General features: G+C 36.1%; 1 protein-coding gene across 1 annotated transcript in view; it reads left to right on the top strand.

The window, feature by feature from the left end:
- RPS6KC1 (ribosomal protein S6 kinase C1) overlaps window positions 1–17,148 on the top strand; it is a gene marked incomplete at both ends in the record, with an annotated part of 210,424 nt that overhangs the window by 34,093 nt on the left and 159,183 nt on the right. The window contains 2 exons of the mRNA XM_080698707.1: window positions 4,558–4,673; window positions 14,597–14,690. Coding sequence (XP_080554833.1) covers window positions 4,558–4,673; window positions 14,597–14,690 — 210 coding nt within the window. The remainder of the gene's footprint in view (window positions 1–4,557; window positions 4,674–14,596; window positions 14,691–17,148) is intronic.

Here is a 17,148-nt window from a genome sequence, read left to right as displayed (position 1 = left end):
ACTCCAAAGGCAGTTTATAAATCAAATACTGAATTCTTATTTCTATTGGTTAACCATCTTAGAATGTTTTAATTTAATCTCTTTCCAGCTTTTAATAAATAAACCATTGCTGAGTAGTTTGGGGTGGGGAAGTGGCTTATATTTATTCTATATACACAATATAGATGATATATGATATCTCACAGTAAACCTTCTTAGGAAAAATTCATTTTGCATTTTCTGTCTTTGCCTATAAATTTTTTACTCTATTCACAGGAGGAAAAAAAAAACATTGGCACTGTGAATGCAAATTTAAAGCAGCAAGGAGAGAAGCTCCTGTTTATGATTTCTCAAGTTGCTGCTGCCTTTCAAGTGAAATTTTGATTATATTAAAGGATAAACAAGCAGAGAATAGCCACAGGGTATTATCTGCCATTAGAATGACTATTGAATATTGCTATTTATTTTTTAAATCAGGTGGCTTTGTTCTGTGTACTAGGGCCAGTAGTTATTACATTAAAATTCATCTGTGTCTCTTTGTTTATGCTACCAGTACTTTTTTGTTATTCTGAAATACCTTAGGAACAAAGAAGTGAGCCTGTTCTTTCACTATTATTTGTTCTGATGATCGGATTCAGTGTAATTGAACCTTTGAATACCGAAGCTATTATTTTTTGTTGTACTCCACTTTGAAAAACATGTTTTAATTCATCTCTGCTTGTCCAAGTTTAGTGGAATAGAATGTGAAGATCAATAGAAGAAGAACAAAGGTGCACTTTGGATGTGTCTGTACCATGCTTAAGCATTTTAGTCTAGCTTAATGGGGAGGTGAGCTGAGTCATATCAGGATTAAGTCCCCCTAATTTTTATGTATTTGTTTCGGTAAGTCTTCTTAGGGTAGTATTAAATATTAAGATACTTTTCATTAAAATTTCTCAATAATTATGTTAATATATTAAAAATGATTCAGGTAATCCTGTGGGTTGAAGCATAGAGTATGTGTACATTTTATGGGTTTCTGTTCCAGAATTATAGATGTTCACAAAATTATGAATGTTAATTTACAGACACTGGAGTTAACCTTTTAAAGGACAAATATATTGGACTATAATCATAAGCACAGGCACATACTTATTTAGGCAGATAAGTAGCTGGGAAAGGGAATAATGAGCATTTTACCTGTTTGGCTAGAAGGTTTTTCCCAAGACTGAATAACTTAGTGTTTTCAGGCCAGAGAATTTGGTCTATTTATTGAAGCCCTATGTATTAACTAATATTAGTTATGATATTAATATTAATATTATCTATAGTATAATTATTATATATATTAGTATTGGGGATTGAACCTGGGGCTTTCTACCTCTGAGCTACACCCCAGCCAGATTTTATTTTTTTATTTTTCTTTTTTCGATACTAGGGACAGAACCCAGGGGCATTCTACCTCCAAGCTACACTCCCAGCCCTATTTTTTATTTTTTATTTTGAAACCGGGTCTCACTGAGTTGTAGAGGGCCTCACTAAGTAGCTGAGGCTGTCCTGGAACTGCTATCCTCCTGTCTCCACCTCCCAAATGCTGGGATTACAAGCAGGCACCACCACACCCAACCTTTTGTTTTTATTTTGAAACAGGGTCTTGCTAGGTTGATGAGAGCTTCACTACTTCCTGAGGCTGTTCTTGAACCTGCAATTGTCCTGTCTTAGTCACCCAAGTACTGGAATTACAGATATGCGTCACTGCACCTGGCTTAGATAATATTATTGGTGGATAAGCTAGGAGTGGATTGAATCTAATTATAACATATGAACTGAAAACTAACTAGGTTTGGTTACTTGTGGCAAAATTTCAAATAAGAAGCCTATTTCTTTCTCATGGCCAAAGGTTTAGAGGTTGCCTTTGCATGGCAGCTCTGCAGTGATTGGAATCCCAGCTCCTGCTTTTTTTTTTTTTTTTTTTGTAACTGGATTGAACCCAGGGTTGCTCTACCACTGAGCTGTGTCTGTAGCCTTTTTTATTTTATTTTATTTTATTTTTATGTGGATCATATTGAAAATGGCATACCTTCACACAGTGCTTGGTGCCCTAATCCCCCACCTCTGCTTCTCCTTCCCTGTTCTAACAATGAGTGCCCAGGTTAACCATGCTACATTCACACTTATACATATATTCGAATGTAGCTCCTCCATTAATCAACCTCAGCCTTCTTCCTCTTCTGTACTTCCTTTCTAGCTTTGCTGAGGTTTCCCCTCCATTATTTGGACTCCCTCTGGATTTCTAATGCTTCCTAGTTTGGGCATATTAGAAAAAACATATGTTCCTTATCTTTCTGGCTAATCTCACTTAACATAATGTTCTCCAGGTCTTTCCATCTTCTTGCGAATGACATAAATTTGTTCTTTATTGCTGAGTAGAATTCTATTGTGTGTATTTCCCATAATTTTGCGGTCCATTCATCTGTTGATGGAGACCTAGGTTGGCTCCATATTTTGACTATTACAAATTGTGCTGCTATAAACATGGATAGCCTTTTTTAAAAAAGAATTTTGAGATAGATCTTACTAAGCACAGGCTGATGTGTAACTTGCTTTGCTGAGTAGCTGGGATTATAGACATGCACCACCATGCCGGTGTACTCTGTCATGTTTAACCTTCCTGGTTAAGATGTCATTTTTAACCTTCCATGGTTCTTCCTGGAAGGAAGAATGAACAACAAAGAAAAGCAGGATTGAGGGTGTATGTCAACTGTTTTATAAAGAGATTTCCCAGAAGCTACATTATATTTTGTTTATATGCTTTTGGTCAGAACTTAGTTCGTGCCTAACTGCAAGACAGTCTGGCAATTACAGTCCCCCCCCTTTTTTTTTTTCCTGGACTGCTGTCTGTGTGTCCTGTTAAAAATGGAAAATGATTTCACTAAGGAGAAAAGTGACAACAGATATTTGGGTAGCAGCTGGTAGCTGATTTCACAGTAAATAAAGCAAAACTTACTGGGTCTTAGGAATCCTCTGACTGTCACTTGCCTATTAGCCTTAATTGGGCCTTGGACTCTTTGAGGATGCTAAAAAAATGTTATAGAGCCTTTCTCTAGAGAAAATCTACCTGTGTATACATGTATGGACTTCTGTAGAATTGTTGTCTCTGAAACCCATCTGTGAGCTGTGGTGTTGGGATTTTCTTATGGATCTACTGTTAAGATGTTCTGTTAGAATGTTCTACTGTAGGGCAGTTTTTTTTTTATTGTTGTTTTGTTTGTTTGTTTTTGGTGGTACTGGAGGATAGAACCCAGAGGCTTTCTACCTCTGGGCTTACTCCCAGACCTATTTTATATTTTATTTGGAAACAGGGTCTCACTAAGTTGCTGAGAGCCTCACTAAGTAGCTGAGGCTGGCTTTGACTGTGCAATCCTCCTGTCTCAGCCTCTCAAGTGTGGGCGGGGATTGCAAGTGTGCGCCACCATGCCCAGCTCAGTTTTTTTTTTTTTTTGAGACAGTTTTTCCGTGTTCGTTATTCACTCACATAGTTGATAGAATTTTGCTAGCATGCCGTGTGTACTAATAATCTATTAAGTGCTTACCATGTGCCTGGCATGGGACTGGGAACCTTAAGCACATTATGCATTTTCTTTCTTTTTACAGTGAGGAAATAAATTTGAATCCAGGCATAGCTTTGAAACTTTTTTGTAGTTTTCATGAAATGGACATTTTCTTTCAAAGGTGTGGTCTCAAATTCTTGCCTTGGTTTACATAGCTGGGAATCGCTTTGTGCCTTAGTTTTCTGTCTGTACTCTGCAAAGCCATTTACACTGTTTAAGTACATGATGATACTACTCTTTTGATTTTGTATTTTCTTTTAAAACCTATATTGCAATCAGTAAGATACAGGGCATGTGACAAATGCCAATTGGTAATCTAATCTGAGTTGTACAAAATGATCGTATTTGAAAATGTCTTATCATCATTCAGATTGTACATATCATTAAACAGCTCTGTGGAAAGCACCTTTCGACCACCTGGTGAAGTGGAGCTCACTGGTGCCGTGTGTTTTCCTTTTCCTCACGAGCATGCAGTCATGTACACTGACAGCGTCACATATGGAACTTAGCACAAAAGCTTTTTGCTTCAAGCTGAGGCTTTTGACGCCACTGATAATGCAGATGTCCTCATAATTTCCTCTCTTCAGACCCTTCATAAATCAAAAAGAGTAGAAAAGAGAAAATCATATGAGTAATTACAGTATTAAATTACTGTAGAAAACCGTTTGAGTTCTTTAAAATTCTCTTTTCAACTTTGGTTTCAAATCACCGTCTTCTTCCATAGTAAATTTCCTCCATTGACAGATCCTAGATCATGAGAACACCATTTCTTTATCAGTTGACACCTCTGCCTCTTGTTTGATCAGAAACATTCTTTTCTTGCTGATTCTAACTGTAGAGACTAGATGGGACTTCAGAAGTTTGCATAATAAGTGCAGTAATTAGACAGTGGTACGCCTGCTGCTTCTCTCTAATCTCTGGCCGTAAACTATCATAAAGCACGGTTTGATCATTCTTTCTGTAAGCATTGCCTCTTATTTAATTCTAGGGCGATTTGATGAAACTGTTATTGAAGAGAGAAGACAGTGTGCTGAAGACCTGCTACAGTTCTCTGCCAATATTCCTGCTCTTTACAACAGTAAACAGCTTGAAGACTTTTTCAAGGTTTGCTAGTCTTCTAAAATATTTTATATCTTATTAAATACTTTTGTTATTTATTTATTTATATTTATTGGTGGTACCTGCGATGGAACCCTTCTGCCTCGGGGCTACATTCCCAAACCTATTTTTTTTTTAAATTTGGAAACAGGGTCTCTTAAGCCAGTGTGGCTGGCTTCGGACCTGCGCAATCCTCCTGTCTCCACCTCCCAAGCGTGGGGATTACAAGCTTACGCCACCACACCCGGCTTACTTTTTTTTTTTTTTAATTTGTAGTAAATTCAAGTTAAAAATTCATTCATTTTTGTACTTCATTACTCAATAAAAGTGTAAGTTAATAAATACATAACCATATCTATGACATATCTTCTATTTTTGGAGATAAAAATATGTGTGTGTGTATATATATATATATATATATATATTTTAATTTTTTTTAATTTTTTAATTTTTTAATTTTGTTTTTGGTGGTACTGGGGATGGAACCCAGGGGCCTTCTACATCCGGGCTACATTCCCAGACTTATTTTATATTTTATTTGGAAACAGGATCTCTTAAGCTAGCTGAGGCTGGCTTCAAACTGTGTGCCACCATGCCCAGCTAAAATATATTGGTTTTTGATTCATAAATCTTAAAAATTGAGCTGGGTGTGGTGGCGCATTTTTGTAATCCCCGCACTTGGGAGGCGGAGACAGGAGGATCTTGCAGGTTCGAAGCCAGCCTTGCTGACTTAAGAGACTCTGTTTCCAAATAAAAAATAGGTCTGGGAGAGTAACCCAGAGGTAGAAGGTTCCATCCCCAGTATTATACACACACACACACACACACACACACACACACACACACACACACACACACTAAATAAAATAAAAGATGTAAAGAGTTTAGGGGATTATGTCTAAAAAAATTAGGAATTATGAAACCCCAGTAATCATCTTTGGTTTTCAAGGTTTCTTTCAGTGGCAAACTTCTCTTTGGGATATAAATTCTTACAGGTCTGTATTACATTTGTTACAATTATGTTGATTCCTGTAAGGATACAACAAAATGGTCATTGCACAGTTTTAGAGAGGTGGGGCAGTACAAATTATTTTATCTGAAATCATTGGATATTAGTATTTTAAATTTCTTGACATTTAATGATTTTATTTTGAGTTCTTTATCATTTTTAATAATAATTTTCTAATTTATTTTCAACCACACCTATGTAAGTTGTCAATTGACATCACTGTTTTTAACTACCACATTTTTCCTATCACATTTAATTCATTTTTCTTACAGAAAATCTAAGTGATTGTGTCATAAGTTTTTTCCTTCTTTAACTGAAAGCATACTCATTTGTATAAATTAAATTTCTTAGGATATATGACTAGTGAGGTATATGAGTAGTAGGGCAATTAATTTTCTTGATGCTAGTGGATCTACACAGATAATTCATTATTTTATAACCTAACATCTTACTGAAGAAAATGGATCTTTTGAAAGATATTTGTAGACTTATGCCTTGGAGTAATGGAAATAGAATAGTAATAGAAAAGTTTGTGATAACAGTATAGTGATGCCTTATGATTAACTTGTCACTTAATTTTTTATTTTCCTGCATACTAGCCTGAGATCATAAATTTGGCTTCTGTTTATGCCCCAGTGCAGATTTTTAGGATAAAAGGCCAAGTCAAACTGATGTAGTATTTAACTGTTTGCTGTTCTCTATCTCTCAGAGTCTGTGCTTATAGAAAAAGACATTGTTATTAAAAATTTGTCTTTGTAAAAGTTGTGAAAAGCAGTCGTGGAAATTAATACATGCCAAAGAGCTAAAAAGTAGTTTGGAAATATAGAAGTCAGGACATAGACTTTAAACAATTTAAATAAAAGTTACCGGTTCTGTTTCTTTTTAATCTGGGAACTTCTGATTGTAACTGCTGCAGGAAGAAAATAACTTTTACACTTTATACAATGAGACACTTGTTTTTAGGTTTTTGAAAGATTGGACAGTTTAAGAGAAGTCAAACTAATCTTGGTAAATATCTTGGAATTATTTTAAGCAGTGTGCTGGATAGGAGTAGGATACTGATTTGGGAATATCACAACAGTGATATTTAGTCTTTTGAAATAGAGACAGAAAATATGGCCTTTAAGCTTATATGTCTACAAGTGATAAAAGCATAGTAGTTTAAACAAGAAGGGATTTGTCTCCAAGTGAGGAAGGTTGTCCAGGACTGAAAGAAGCCAGTAATGTCATCAGTGACTTAGAGTTTGGGTATGAAAGGCAGATGGTTGAAAAAAATATGCCTGTTTTTAAATCTTTCCCAGAAAGTCTGTCTAGTCCTTTCACATCATTGGCCAGACCTGGATCAAATGACTCTCCTTATTTCAGAGGAGTCTGGGAAGGTGACGCTTAGCTTTCTAATTCTGATCGCAGATGAAGGTTAGGTGGGCTTGGGGAAGCTTGGGGGCCAATTCATAGGGTGTGCCACAAAAGCAGTTTTTTCTCTGTAGAAACACTGATGATACCACATGCATATGACCATATAGCCACTTGGTTAAGCTGACCCCTCTTTAAACATTCATAAGAGTTGAAGAAATAGGATAATGGATGTCTGTTATCCACAATTCACCTTCAGAATTCAAAGTATAGTGTGTAACTTGCTTCATTTATCCTTTCCTACTAGATACACTTTATTTACTTCAACTTTAGTAACATACCTTAAAATTTGCCAATTATGAGTGTGTAATTCGCTGGCTTTTAGTGCATTGACATAAATGTCAGCCTGTCACCACCAGTCCATTATAGATGCATTCCATCACCTCCAGCAAGTTTCTCCATGTCCTCTTGCTAGTGATCCTTTCCCCATTCCCTACCCTGGGCAAACACCTGTTTCTATCTATAGATTTGTGTTTTTCAACAGTTCAGATACATGGAATTATACAGTAAGTGGTCTTTCATTCTTCTTTCACTTAGAATAATGTTTCTGAGCTTCTTCCATGTTATATCTTGTATCAGTTCTGTTCTTTCATGTTACTGAATAGTATTCCATTATAGTGGTTTCCCCCTTTTTTAGTGGGGGATACTTTTAAGATGTTTTATTGATGCCTGAAACCATGGGTAGTACCAAACCCTATATATTCTTTGCTTTTTCTTATTCATATTCATAAGTTAAATTTGTAAATTTGTAAGAGATTGACAAAAATAATAAAACAGAACAATTGCAACAGTATGCTATAGTAAAAGGAGTTAAAAACATGCATTGTTTATTTCTGGAGTGTTTTATGAAATATTTTCAGTCTCCAGTTGATAGTGGATGCAGAGCCTCCATGGGTAAGTGGGGTTTGCTGTATATAGATTGTTCCACATCTTGTTTATCCATTGACAGTTTGATGGACATTTGGATTGTTCCTAGCTTTTGGCTCTTATGACTAATTCTGTGAACATTTATGTAAAAATCTTTGTGTAAATGTTTTAATTTTTCTTGGGTAGAGTCTGAGTAGAATTGTTGAGTATTAACAGTTAACTTTATGTTTTAAAGCAATAGCCAAACCAGTTTATATTCTCTAACAATATGTGGATGTACCAGTTCTTTCACAATTTTACCAATATTTGGCGGTATCTGATTTCTAAAAATTTTAGCTATTTTAGCATGTGTGCAGTGGCATCTCATTTTCCTACTGGCTAATTTTATTTATTTTTTGCCATATTGGGGATGGAACTCAGGGGCATTCTACCTCCGAGCTACACCCCCAGCCTGATTTTTTATTCTTTATTTTGAAACAAGGTCTTGTTGAGTCGCAAAGGGCCTCCTCACTAAGTAGCTGAGGCTGTCCACGAACCGCAATCTTCCTGTCTCAGCCTTCCAAATACTGGACTTATAACCATGCACCACAACTCCCGGCTTGCTAATGATTTTTAACATCTTTACCTGTGCCTGTACATATATCTTCTTTGCTTAAATGTCTGTTTGAATTTTTCTATTTTTAAAATTGGATTGCTTATCTTATTGAATTGTAAGAGTTCTCAATATATTCTGAATATGCTAAATGTCTTAGGAGATTTGTAAATATTTCTCCCAGTCTGTGGCTTATCCCCTCCCCCCCAATTTTTCTTTTTTCTTTTTTTGGTGGTACTGGGGTTCCTGGAAGCCCTTCTACCTCCAGGCTACACTCCCAGACTTATTTTATATTTTTTTATTTGGAAACAATAAATCTTAAGCCAGCTCGGCTGGCTCCGAACCAGCGCGATCCTCCTGTCTCTGCCTCCCAAGCGCGGGGATTACAAGCGTGCGTCACCACACCCGGCTTCCCTCATTTTTTCTAATGGTGACATTTGAAGCACAAAAGCTTTAAATTTTGATGAGTTATAATTTATTGATTTGTTCTTTTTTGGATTATGTTATTGTTGGTATTTCTAGAGCTCTTTGAGTTACCCAAGGTCATTTAGATTTTCTCTTATTTTTCTTTCTAGAGGTCTTAGGTCTCTGATCCATTTTCAATTAATTTTTCTATATGGTGTAAAGTGACAGTCTGAATTAATCTTTGACATATGAATATCTAGTCTTAGCAACACTGGCTGAAAAGACCATCCTTTTCCCTTTAAATTATGTTGACACTGTTCCTGAAAATTTAAAATAGTATAAATGTAATGGCTTATTTCCAAATTGTTGATGTGTTCTTATGCCAGTACTATAGTGTTTTGATTACTGTAGCTTAATAAGTTTGCCCATTTATTTTTACTTTTCCAAAACTGTTTTGGCAATTTTGAGTCCTTTGAATTTCCTTTAAATTTTAGCATCAGCCTTTTTCATATGTTGGGAAATATTCCCATAGAATTTGATTTGAACTGTAGTGTAATGATAATTATTATTAATAAAATAATTTAAAATAGTGTAATTAAATGTGTAGTTCATTTTGGGGAGAATTATCATCTTGATGACATCTTATACTCTGTGATATGAAATGACTGAATTTATTTAGATGTTTTTATTTTTTCTCAGTAGTATTTTATAATTTTCAAGGTGTAAACCTGGAGCTTCCAGTTTTTTTTTTATTACTAAGTATTTTAATCTTGGGGTGCTGTAGTGAATGCAGTTGTGTTCTTTTATTTAGTGTCATGCTTTAAAGGTCCATCTGTGTTATAGCTTGTATTAGTGCTCTATTCCTTTTCTGGCTGCATAGCATTCTTTCATATGGACATGGCTGTGCCATATTTTGTTTTTGTTTGTTATTTGTTAGTTGATGCACATTTGGATCATTTCCTTTTGACTATAATAAATGGTGCTATTATGAATATTAATATCTAGTTTTTCTTTTTTTTTTGTACTGGAGATGGAACTGAGAGGCCGTCTACCTTCCGGATACACCCCCCCTCCACCCTATTTTATTTTATTTTTTTACTTGGAAACGGGCCTGCTATGTTGCTGACAGCCTCTATAACACAAATGCCCTGGACCTAGTAGCAGGTACACAGAACAAAGCACCCTGTTTCATGGGGAAATGTTAGTCATTTCCACCACTGAAATGGACCACATGACCCTCCTTTCTTCACTCAGAGCCTTTGCAGCAACTTCTGTGGCCATATGCTCCTCATCAAAAGCAGGAAGTCTGCATTCATCCTGCACGTCAGCATGTTTCTGGCAGCCAGTGGCTGGGAAGGAGATACGGAGCTTCATCTTGAAGAAGCAGATTGCCTCCAAGAGCCACAAAAGAGAGCCACGAAACAAATTTTTGGCTTCATTGATTTTCTGTTTTTTTTTTCATTGATGTTTGCTCTAAACTTCATTATTTTCTTTCTTTTACTTGCCCTGCTAGTTGTCAAATTCCTTAAAATGGAAGCTTACATTCTTTTTTTTTTTTAAATTGGTGCACTGTATTCATACATCATAGTGGGATACAAACTTTTGTAGACATACATGCACACATCGCCCAGTCAGCCCCCACCCGATCCCCACCCCATTCTCTCCCCATCTCTCCCTCCCATGCTTGGCTTAGTGGTTGACATCTAGTATTATAGCAATTTATCCTAAGTTAAAAATGATAATCTCACATAACAGTTTCATTTGTCTGATACCAAGCTTTTGATGACTTAAAGATAACATTTCAATATTTCTTTTTACTTTCTTTCTTACCAGAGAATATTTTTTTCTATTTTTTTAGGTGAAACTATCATATATTTATATATTTATTTTTCAGAAAAAAAAATCTATCCTAATATGGAAAATGGACTCTAGATATCCAAAACGATCTTGAAAAAGAACAAAGCTAGAAGATATATATTTTCTGATTTCAAACCATATAAAGCTACAATAATTGAAACAGTGTAGTACTAATCTAAAGGCAGATATATAAACCATTGGAGTTAAATAAAAGCCTAGAGCTAAATTCTTCCCTATATTGTCAAGTTATTTTTGACAAGGTTTCCACGAACATTTGGTGGTGGAAATAATAATCTTTTAACTAAATATTGTTGAAACATAATAATTACATGGAAAAGAATAAAGTTGGACCCTTACCTAATCCCATATACAAATATTAACTCAAAATAGATAATAGACCTAAATATAAATCTTAAGACTATAAACTTTTAGAAGAAAATCTGGGTCATAAAACCTCACAACACTGAAATTGGCAGTGATTTCTTGGATATGATTTCAATGGCACAGGCAACAGAAGAGTATACAAACTCCCTAAAAAAAAAAAAATTGTATATCCAAAGACAATGTAAACAGAGTTAACAGTTACTAATAGAATGGGATAAAATATTTCCAAATGCTATATCTGAAGGTATATTAATATTCCAACTAGAAATCCTAAAAATTAACAACAATAAAAGCAAACAATACAATTTAGAGATAGGTGTAAGACTAACATAAATAATGAATCTCCACAGATAACTAATCTTAGTTGTCTTTTGGATGAAAAATCTTGTTTCTCTGGTTCTGGTGTGTGTTACCTATTTCTTCTTTGTAGTTAATCTCTTTGAGTATTTTCTCTAGTGCTGGTTTTGAAGACAAAAATACCTTCAGTTTCTGTTTGTCATGGAAGCTTCTTATTTCTCCATCTAATTTGATAGAAAGTTTTTCTGGGTAGGAAATTTTGGGCTGGAAGTTGTTTTCTTTCAGAGTTTGGAATATGTTACTCCAAGCCCTTCTGGCTCTCATGACTTGGTTTGGGAAGTCTGGAGTGATTCTAATTGGTTTGCCTCTGAATGTCACTTGGCCCTTTGCTTTTGTTGCCTTTAAGATTCTCTGCTTGGCTTCCACATTGGTCATTTTGACAATTATGTAGCGTGGGGATCCTCTTCTCCGATCCTGTCTAAAGGGAGTTCTGTAAGTTTCCTGGACCTGTGTATCAACCTCTTGCTCTATGTTTGGAAAATTTTCTGCTATTACTTCCTTGAAGAGATTGTTGATCCCTTTGGTTTCACTTTCTTTTCCCTCCTCTATTCCAATTATTTTTAGGTTAGCTCTCTTAAAATGTGCCCATATTTCTTCAATATCAGATTCCTGCTGTCGGATATTTTTTCTAGATTAGAAACTATGCGTTCATTTTTGGAATGATCATCTTCTAGGAGCGAGATTCTGTTCTCCATGTGGTCTAATCGGTTGTTTGTGCTTTGAATTGATGCCTTTACTTCATTAATTGCATCCTTTATCTCTTTTTGGCTCTCTCTGAGTTCTTTTCGAAGCACCTCTATTATTTCTACAGTTATTTTCCTAATTTGATCTTCTAGAAATCTCTGATTTTCTGTTTTATCGGGTTCTGATGTTGTGGGGTTGTGGGCATTCATTGCTCCAGTATTATTCCTCTTTCCCATGATTTCGGAAGTTTGTGCCTTCTCTGTGTTCTTCCCTTGGGTCACTATGACTTCACTTAAGGTGTTCTGGATCTCGAGTCAGTAGTATCTCAGACCCCACTACTCCTTTACTGGGTTGTATCACAGAGTCTCCGACCCAGAGAGTCGATAGAGGCTGCTTTAGACTGTGTGGGGGGGTGCCAGGTTGCACGTTCTCCTATGGTGTGATATCTCTGCCACCGCCACTCCCCCACTGGTTCAAGTCCCAGGGAGTACAGTACTGGGATTTCTCCTCTGTGGCCCGCAATTTGACTCACTGTTCTTGAGTACGCAGATGTAGCTGTACTGGCTTCGCTGAATTCGCTGCTGCCTCCGCCGGTGGCAATATGGCGCCGCTGCTACACCCTCAGCCATGGGGCTGGTGTTTTTCTTCTTGGTTTTGATTTCCACTCTGAATCCCTGCAGCGTGTGCTGAGCTCAGCCACTGGGTGCTTTAGATGCTCTCTGCGCCGAGAAATCCTGCCTGGCTGTTCCGCAGCGGCTCACCTCGGCTTGCTGTAGCCGTCCGGTGAACTCCCCGCTGCCACCGGCAGTATGGCGCTGCTGCCGCATCCTTGGGTGTGAGGCCGGTGTATCTCCTCTGTGGGTCTGAGCTCTGTTCTCAGTCCGCTTTCTCTCTGGAGCCTGGTGATTTTTTTGTTTCTCTGGTGATGGTGTTTTCTGGCTATGAAAGGCGCTGATTTTGTGGTAATGCTTTTCTCGGTCGCCATCTTCCCGGAAGTCGGAAGCTTACATTCTTGAAACTGTTCTTGTCTAATCTAGCCATTTACAGAAATAAATTTCCCTCCAAGCACTGCTTGAGTCTCATCCCAACAATTTTTGTTTTGTTTTTATTTTTATTCATACTTTTTGTTATATTTTATAATTTTTCCATCAACTCATTGGCTGTTTAGAAATATGTTCTTTAATTTCCAATTATTTCTGGATTTTCTAGTTTCTTCTATTGTTGATTTCTAGTTATTCTTTCTTGTAGCCAGAGAACATATTTTTATGATTTCAATCTTTTTATTTTTTCATTTTTTATTTTTATTTTGGTGGTACTGGGTTTCCTGGAAGCCCTTCTACCTGCAGGCTACACTCCCAGACCTATGTTATACTTTTTTTTTTTTTGGAAACAGGGTCTCTTAAGCCAGTGTGGCTAGCTTCGAACCTGCGCGGTCCTCCTGGCTCTGCCTCCCAAGCGTGGGAATTACAAGTGTGCGCCACCACACCTGGCGTTCAATCTTTTTAAATTTATGGAGACTTGATTTTTTTTCTAACATATGATATATGTTTGAAGACAATATATGTTCTGTTGTCAGGTGAATTTGGTAAAGGTATTGAGTTTTTGTGCTGAGGTACAGGGAAAATGGGTGTCTGAATTTCTCTTGGGATATACGATATTGGTAGTGGTATTTGAGGTGTAGAATTTGGTGTTGGGAGGCAGATAGAAGGGTGCTAAGGAACAGTAGTGTTATTATTTTAATTATTTATAATTGCTTAAGGATTTTAAAGCCTTATCTGTGATTGATTAGTCTGTAAAGCCACAGTACCACTACCACTACCACTCCTTGTCTGAGAATACATTCTCTAGTTGTACACAGAATAAGAGAACATATTTTTTGAGGCCCGGAACTGATGAATTCCATCATTTGTCACTAATTGAAATGACCAGAACAATATTCTTTACCTGGTGGGTTTTTCTTCAGGTGTTAGTGCTTTGGATAGATTTAAAATAATATATCTTTATGAAAAACCATGTATTATTATAAACATAATATTCCTATTGAATTTTAAATTGTAGACTATTTTTAGAGCAGTTTAGGTTTAAAGAAAAATTATATAGAAAGAGTTTTCCCATATGTCCCCTTTTCCTAACTTCATACCCCAGTTTCCTCTGTTATTAACATCTTACATTGGAGTGGTATATTTGGTAAAATTGGGAAATCATATTGATACATTTACTGATTTTTGGAAGGCAGTTGTCATATAGTTTAGTTTATTAGTAGTTTCTATAATCTCATACATATGTAGTTAAGGCAGCTAATATGTACTTATCACAGATTTTTTATGCTTTTGTTTACAAGGAAACAATTAATCTTTTTAGGGTGGAATAATTAATGATGGTTCTGAATTAATTGGTCCTGCTGAAGCTTACACGGATTCTCTCATTGAAACCTTTCCTGAGTGTAGTACAGAAGGTAAGAGACTTTAATTTTTTTTTGCATTTCAAAAGTTTTGATTGCAGAAAACTAGAAATCATATCCACATTGCAAAAATAGATGCATATAGGAATATAAGGGCATTTCACCAATTTTAAGATTTTTTTTTCCAAATTTTAACATGTGCAGTATTGGGTTCTCTGATACTGGGTTGATCATATCTCGTATTTTATTGGCAGCTTTTCTTTCTTTCTTAATGGTATATAGAATACGGATAATAATTGTTTAAGGAATATAAGTCCTTCTATCTACAATTGGAATATTTAGTCACAGCACAAAATCATATCACTACTTAAGAATTGTTACTCTACAATTAATTGCATCTTAGATCAGATAAAATGAATTTTAGAATTTAGTAAGGGATCCTTATACACTAGACAGTACAACTTGTTGTGAAAGAATGTCTTACTTTAGTTTTTTTAGCAGCATCTGGCTTTTAGACAATTTTAAGGCTGACTTTAAAAATGTAGTCATTTACCTAGAAAGAATAAGCCTAAGGCAGTTTTAGTGTTTTTGATATATTTTCTACTAATATGAATCTAAACCAAAGCAGTTTTTGTCCATTTAATCACTGTAATTCAGGAATAATCTCTTATTTTATTCCTTTATTATAATCTTATTTTATAATCTTATTTATTATAAATTTTATTTTATTTATTTATATAATCTTATTTTATTAATCTATTTTTATTTTATAATCTTATTTTATTCCTTTATTAGGCCTTGTTTGAATTTATTTGAAGATTTTTTTAATGCGTACATTTTAGCTTTTGGATTTCTGTAACTATGAGGAAAGATGAAGTAGTTTTTTTTCTTTTTTTTTTGGTGGTACTGGGGATGGAACCCTTCTACCTCTCAGTACATTCCTAGACCTATTTTATATTTTATTTGGAAATAGGGTCTCTTAAACCAGCAAGGCTGGCTTTGAACCTGTGCGATCCTCCTGTCTCTGCCTCCCAAGCGCAGGGATTACAAGTGTGCGCCACCACGCCTGGCCCGAGAGATTAGGGGACAGGGCTGGAGTGGGTCTTTAAAGCGAAATGAATAAAGCTGTGCTGGTGGTGCATGCCTATAATCTCAGTCCTTGGGAGGCTGAGACAGGAAGATTGCAAGTTCAAGGCCAGTCTCAGCAATATAGCAAGACCCTCAGCAACTTAGTGAGACCTTGTGGGGAGGGAACGGGGTGGGAATCGGGTAGGGGCTAACTGGGCAATGTGTGCATGTATGTCTACAAAAGTATTTTCTTTATACCATTATGATGTATGAATACATTGCACCAATAAAACATAAAATAAAATATAAAAAAAATAAAATGATAAAGTAGGGCTGGGGGATCCAGTTCAGAGGCAGAATGCCCCTGGGTTCAATTCCTAGTACCAAACAAAAAAAGAAAAAGAACACCCCTCCAAAAAAAAAAAAAAAAAGATTTGTTTGAGGTAGCAAGGTTTGGCTTATTAAAGGTAAATAATAGTAATATTTCTTGAACTGTTTCATGAGTAAGAGTTTTGAGTGGAGGATGATGCTTTATGGTTCTCACATAGGAGGTAGCCACAATTTCACTGTAGTGTGGTGTTAATAACTTGTTATTTAACCCCCTTTTGGTGCTACCATATAAAAAATGGTTAGTTTTTATTATTTCTCCTTGTGCCTCCCACTGACTTTTAGATCTTATGTGTAATGGCTGGAGGCCACATGCCTGGGGGTCTCCATTGAGCCCTCATTACCGTTGACTCCAGCCTGACTTTGCCTCGGTCATAGAAAAACATTGTTGACAATAGTTTTACTTTATAATCTGTCATGCTTCTTAGGAAAGAATATTTATTTTCTGTGACCTGTTTTAGTCAGAGATCTTTGATGGAATTTGTAAAAATCTAGCCCCTGCTTGGGATGACAGTGTGATCCTAATTCTTGGAAGGTGACTTTTCTGGGATAACCTGAATTGTCTTTTGCCTCAGATTCCCTACTCCTGAGAAAAAGAAATAGACATTTTTCACCCTTAAAATGTACTCATTCTGTGATATTCAGTACAGAACAAGTAGGAAAGTTAGGTTTGTAGCAGAGTATTTAGTGAGCAGTATGTTTCTTGGAAAAGTAGAATGTTTGTTTTCTCTCTCTATTGATACCAGAATCAAAGGTTGTATGATATGGGAGTGGTTAGTGTTTTGGTATCCATAATAAGCCTTTATTGCTAGGTGGGAGTCTACTATGATGAGAGGAAGGGTATCAGGAGCTTGGTTTATCTGTGATGGGAGAAGTGCATTGTTCTTTTGGCCCATTGTTGTAGTCTAGGAGAGAAGGGAGGAGAATTATTATTAGGAATCCTTTCTCTCTCTGTCCTTCTCCTTCTGTCCTTCTTGGCACTGGAGATTGAGCCCTGGGGCATTCTATCTTTGAGCCTCATCCCAGCCTTATTTTATTTTTGTAACAGGGACTCACT

This window comes from Muscardinus avellanarius (genome assembly GCF_963383645.1).
Source record: "Muscardinus avellanarius genome assembly, chromosome: 7".
Lineage (NCBI taxonomy): Eukaryota > Metazoa > Chordata > Mammalia > Rodentia > Gliridae > Muscardinus > Muscardinus avellanarius.
Note: the sequence above shows the minus strand (reverse complement) of the source record. Positions and strands in the feature narration are given on the sequence as shown.